Below are 6,092 nucleotides of genomic sequence, written 5' to 3'. Positions count from 1 at the left end.
GGAAGCCGCCCAGAATGGCTGGGGAAACCCAGCCAGATGGGTGGGGTATAAATATATAAAAACAATAATAATTATTGTTATTATTATTGGTGCTTACCAGAGCCAGTTCTGGGTCGGCGCTGGGGTCCACACCAAACTCAAAGTCACTTGCCCCCAGGCCCAGCATTGCTCCTCCCTCTCCAGCGAGGATTGGGGAGCTGATGAGAGCATCAGCCAGGCTTGGCCCGGGGGGCACCGTCACCAGGTGAGAGCCCGTCCCGTCTTTGCCGTTCAAGGTGTTGATGAAGGCCGTCAGCTTGTCGGTGTTGGCTTCCTGCGGGCGGGAAGGAGAGGTCAGGGACTGACCTGGGAGTCGCGGGCAACTACATGCAACAACAACAAGCCACGGGCTCAGAGAGGGCCTCTCACCTCTTCTCCAAAGTTGATGATGTCCACGTTCACTTTCTCCTTCTTCAGCCGCTTGGCCAGTTTCACAAGCTGCGAGGAGAGGAAATCCATTAGGGGCGCAGAGCAAGGTGGGAGCACCAGGAACGGGAGAGGCTTCCCGGAAAGCAGGTGCTTTGAAAACGGGAGAGTTCCTCCCCCCCCCCCGCCCCAGTTCCAGGTACACACTCACGTCTTTCTCATTATCCTCTACAGGGCTCCCCACAAAGGCAATGATCCGCATCTTGTGGTTCTTGCCCTGGCGAGTGTCAAAGCCAGCTGGAAGAGAAGCAGCCATGTTACATGGAGAGAGGAGAGGCCCCTCTGCCCAGCCTGTCTCCCCCCATCCCTGGGTTTGAACGAACCCTTAATTTCCCCCCTCCCATACCACTGCCAGTCAGCGGATAGACAATATTTATCTGGATAGGCTATGATCTGACTCATTAGAGGCAACTTCCGATTTAAATCATCCATATATTCAGAACCATGAGGACTGGAATCTTGCTTTGTTTTTAAGGGAAGGGCTGTAGCTCTTGATCGGAGCTTTGCATACAAAAATCCCCAGGTTTAATCCGTGGGATCTTCAGGAAGGACTCCCTGCCTGAAACCTCGGAGAGTCACTGCCAATCAGTGTAGTCGATACTGAGCATATCTTAAAGTTTTAAGTGTCTATATGCTTATCACGCTTATAAATTTTAAATTTATTGTTGTTCATTGTTTTAACTGTTTGTTTTCCTTCTGGGATTGTACCCCCAAGTGTGTTTTATATGCTGGTCTCCGACTGTAATAAATTATCTATCTATCTATCTATCTATCTATCTATCTATCTATCTATCTATCTATTTAATGGACCAATGGTCTGACTCGATGCAAGGCAACTTCGCTGTCAAGGTGTCTTTCCCTGTTGTGTATGACTTCAGGTGTAAGACAGGCGAGTGAGGCTTGGTCAACACAGCTCCACAGGCCAAATGGAGAGGTCTGGCAGTCTGAGGGCTCTTCACCCTCTGTTCTCCTGCAAGCACTGACCCTGCTCTCAGGACAGGACCCCCTCCTCACTTGCCCAACTTAGCATGGGGCTGTTTCAGATTCCTTGCCTCTCCACTGCCCCCGAAAGGATGTTCATCTTTAGTTTAATATCTCAACTGGGGCTGCCATTGGGGGAAAAGGAGAGAAGTTGCAACTTACATGAGCAACTCGGATCCCTGTACAGAAGGTGATCTTCCCTTTGGGCTGGACCGAGTGCAGCTTAGACAGGATGCGGCCTGTGTCGGGGGTCAGGGTGGTCAACACCTCACAGTTACTGAAACAGGCAAATACCACATGGGAGGTTAAGGATTAGGGTGTCAGAAAAGAAGAGAGGCAGAGAGGAGCGGGGTACAATGACCTATAGCGGATCATGATCTGGCCTAACATGCTAAACAAAAGAACATAAGAGCCCTATAGCTGTTTTTTGAATTCTGGTGCTGGAGGAGACTCTTGAGAGTCCCCTGGACTGCAAGAAGATCCACTGATCCATTCTGAGGAAATCAGCCCTGAGTGCTCACTGGAAGGACAGATCCTGAAGCTGAGGCTCTAATATTCTGGCCACCTCATGAGAAGAGAAGACTCCCTGGAAAAGACCCTGATGTTGGGAAAGATGGAGGGCACAAGGAGAAGGGGGCGACAGAGGACGAGATGGTTGGACAGTGTTCTCAAAGCTACCAACATGCGTTTGACCAAATGCGGGAGGCAGTGGAAGACAGGAGTGCCTGGCGTGCTCTGGTCCATGGGGTTACCAAGAGTCGGACATGAGTAAACAACATAGCTGTTTAGGCCAATGGTTCACTGTTAACCACTGAGACCCTAAAGGCAGAAGGGGAGGCCTCTTTGGTGCTGTTGCCATTGGGGGATGCCTGGCTGGCACTGACCTATGGTGACAGGGCCTTTTTGGTGTTGGGTTGCCATTTGTGGAATGCCATGGTGAAGTGTGTTTTCTACCCCTTATTACTGACTTGCAAGAGGAATCTGAAAACATTCCTGTTCACCCAGGCATTTGGTGGCTGAAAGGCATTGTCCCTAGCAACTCGGACATCACAGGATACGAGAATATTTTCAACCGCAACTGAATTTAGAAGCTTCAAAAAAAAAAAAAGAAAAAAAGTTTCATTTTGACTACGTTTGGTGCTCTAGGCTCCTTCAGAAGGAAGGGAGGAGGCACATTAGATAAATAAATACTTCAGCATCCTGTTCTCCTATTGGTCAACAGATGACCCAATGGGAAGCTGCTGATCATCTCCTCTCTTCCGATTTTCAAATGGGTGATTTGAGCGAAACCTACTTGGCTAAAGTGATGAGGCCCACGTTGTTCTCGGGGTTACTGCGGGTCTTCGAATGGCAGACGATGTTGACTGCATCTTGCTGGGCCTGGAGACGGGTCGGTAAGAAGTCCCCGTTCCTCATGTACTCGCTGTTGTCGACGCTGCACCAGGCAAAGGAGATCAGAATGAGCAACAAATTGAAAATTTTAAAATAAAGTATCACTAGATCTTTTCTATCAAAAATTGCACGAAACATTAGGACAACAAACACGAAACAAAAGCAGAAAGAGTTGTACTGGGCATGAAATTAAGGGGCATGATTCACATATACCTGTCCCCATGTTCAACACTCTTCTGCAGGCTCCACTCAATCCTACTTCACTCCCAGAGACTCCCATCAAGGGGATGTTTCCCCAACTTAGTGCCCTCCATTCAACTCTCCCCCCACAGATAATAAGGTAAAAGGATCCCTGACCATTAGGTCCAGTTGTGACTGACTCTGGGGTTGTGGCGCTCATCCACTTTACTGGCCGAGGGAGCTGGCGTACAGCTTCCGGGTCATGTGGCCAGTAGGACTAAGCCGCTTCTGGAGAACCAGAGCAACGCATGGAAACGCCGTTTTCCTTCCCGCCGGAGTGGGACCTATTTATCTACTTGCACTCTGATGTGCTTTCGAACTGCTAGGTTGGCAGGAGCAGGGACTGAGCAACAGGAGCTCACCCCGTCGCGGGGATTCGAACCACCAATCTTCTGATCGGCAAGTCCTAGGCTCTGTGGTTTAACCTACAGCGCCACCTGTGTCTCTCCACAGATAATAAATAATAATAATAATAATTTATTATTTAGACCCCACCCATCTGGCTCGGCTTCCCCAGCCACTCTGGGCGGCTTTCAACAAAATATTAAAATACAATAGTCTGTCAAACATTGAAAGCTTCCCTAAACAGGGCTGCCTTCAGATGTCTTCTAAAAGTCTGGTAGTTGTTTTTCTCTTTGACATCTGGTGGGAGGGCGTTCCACCGGGCGGGTGCCACTACCAAGAAGGCCCTCTGCCTGGTTCCCTGTAACTTGGCTTCTTGTAGGGAGGGAACCGCCAGAAGACCCTCAGCGCTGGACCTCAGCGTCCAGGCAGAATGATGGCAGTGTCTGGGCAGAACAGAGCCCCTCTTCCAACCCCCCCCCCAATTCTTCCCCCCATTCCCCTCAATTCAAATGCACCCCACCCCTTCCTTAACAGTCATAGAATCCTAGAGTTGGAAGAGACCCCAAGGGCCATCGAGTCCAACCCCCTGCCAAGCAGGAAACACCATCAGAGCACTCCTGACATATGGTTGTCAAGCCTCTGCTTAAAGACCTCCAAAGAAGGAGACTCCACCACACTCCTTGGCAGCAAATTCCACTGTCAAACAGCTCTTACTGTCAGGAAGTTCTTCCTAATGTTTAGGTGGAATCTTTTTTCTTGTAGTTTGGATCCATTGCTCCGTGTCCGCTTCTCTGGAGCAGCAGAAAACAACCTTTCTCCCTCCTCTATGTGACATCCTTTTATATATTTGAACATGGCTATCATATCACCCCCGATTCCCCACCCCCATAAATTTCTACCCCAAGCCACTAAGGGGATCCTGCCCCCTATGTCAAATGCACCTCCCTTCCCAGGAGACACCCCTCATTTCCCACCCTCCAACTCACCCCAATTCTCCCCCCTCAAATGCACCTCCCACCCCCCTCCTGAGTCCCCCCCTTTCCATTCTCTTCTCCCCATGGAATCCCAGAACTGCCCCCAAGCCATGAAGGGGATGCTCCCCCCCCAACACACCCATTCTCCCCATTGGCCTCCCCCCCCCGACCTCAAACGCACCCCCTCCTCCCCCTTACCAGACCCCCCCCCAAAGCCCCCCCAAGAAGACCCCCCTCGATTCTCCCTCCCATTTCATTCCCCCAACTAAAGACCCCCTCCCCTCCCCCCCAACCCCCCTTATAATTCTCGCCCCACATAGGGTGTCCCCCCCGCCTCACGTCACCCCCAACTCTCTCTCCCCCCCCCCACAAAAATTTACCTCAGGCCCCACCGTGACTCAGGGAAACCGGCCTCTGCCCCTCCCCCCCGCCAGCCCCTCCCCCCCCCGCCGCCTCCTCTTCCTCACCAGACCATCGTGCTTTCCAGCACCATCGCGGCCCCTTCCCAGTCCGGGCCCAGTAAGAGGAGGAGAAGGAGAAAGACAAGCGGCAGCCTCCGAGGCCTCTTCCTTCCCCTCTTCCTCTGCCTCACTCTGTCGGCCTCTCTCACCTCGCTTCCTATTGGCGGCCCGCGGGGAGGGCCAATCAGAGGCGCCCTCCTTGGCAGGTCCCGCGCGGAGGCCGACGGGAAATGTAGTCCTGCTGGTGGAGAGCCAGGCAGGCGGCCCATGGCTCCGCCCCCGCCCTGCCTGGTCCGCGGGAGGAGGAAGAGGCGCAGGCGCAGTTGCACCTCTGCCTGCCTGTTTAAATGAATGAAAATAAAACAGGGCGGAGAGTGATTAGAGCAGTGGTGGATCTACGTTTGCGGGGGGTGGGCTGGGGCTTGATCTGTCATGGAGGCCTCTTTGCAACCAGCAAGGAGGTCTGGGTAACCAATGGTACCTTCATCAATGGGGTTGCTCACGAGTTTACATTTTTGGTATCCAAATTGTTGTTGTTAATAATAATAATACCCCTCCCATCTGGCTGCATTGCCCCAGTCACTCTGGGCAAACAACAACATATCTACTGAATCTACTGAAATGAGGCTGCATTTTAATGTTGTATTTTAATCTTCGTTTTTAAGTTGTATTTCAATCGTTTTTATACCTGGTGTTAGCCGCCCTGAGCCTGGGCTGGGGAGGGCAGGGTATAAATAAAATTTATTTTTATTATTATTATTATCATTATCATCATCATCATCTTAAAAACATAATAAAAACAAGCATTAAAAGCTTCCCTATACAGGGCTGCATTCAGAGCTGTCTTCTAAAATGTTAAGTTCTTTATTTCCACGACCTCTGAAGGGTGTTCCACAGGGCGGGTGCCACAACCAAGAAGGCCCTGTTCTGACTGGTTCCCTGTAACTTCACTTCCCGCAGGCCGAACACTTAAGTACTTATTGTTAATTCCTCTCATGGCTGGGGAAACCCAGTCAGATGGGAGGGGTATAAATAAACATTATTATTATTATCATGGGTCTTGACCTCTGTTAAAAAGGGGGGGGGGGATCCATTAGCCACAGCCGAACAGCCAATTTACCACAGCACTCCACCATTACAACATCTGTGCTACTGACTCTTAGTCTTTGGGATTGAAACATATATACCACAAAAAAATTAGTTATGTGTCATGCGACTGAAACTGGGTCTACTA

At 50.7% G+C, this 6,092-nt stretch overlaps 1 protein-coding gene across 1 annotated transcript in view; it reads right to left on the bottom strand.

The window, feature by feature from the left end:
* Positions 1–5,032, bottom strand: part of PSMD4 (proteasome 26S subunit ubiquitin receptor, non-ATPase 4) — a 7,409-nt gene extending 2,377 nt beyond the window's left edge. The window contains 7 exon segments of the mRNA XM_081840768.1: positions 98–313; positions 409–477; positions 617–690; positions 693–702; positions 1,609–1,723; positions 2,741–2,881; positions 4,865–5,032. Of these exon segments, the coding sequence (XP_081696894.1) occupies positions 98–313; positions 409–477; positions 617–690; positions 693–702; positions 1,609–1,723; positions 2,741–2,881; positions 4,865–4,890 (651 nt within the window). The 5' untranslated portion in view covers positions 4,891–5,032.
* Between the last annotated feature and the right edge of the window lie 1,060 nt (positions 5,033–6,092).

Source organism: Podarcis erhardii (assembly GCF_964252035.2).
Source record: "Podarcis erhardii genome assembly, chromosome: 15".
In the NCBI taxonomy this organism is placed as follows: domain Eukaryota; kingdom Metazoa; phylum Chordata; class Lepidosauria; order Squamata; family Lacertidae; genus Podarcis; species Podarcis erhardii.
The sequence above is the reverse complement of the archived record's forward strand: the minus strand, read 5'-3'. Positions and strand labels throughout refer to the sequence as shown.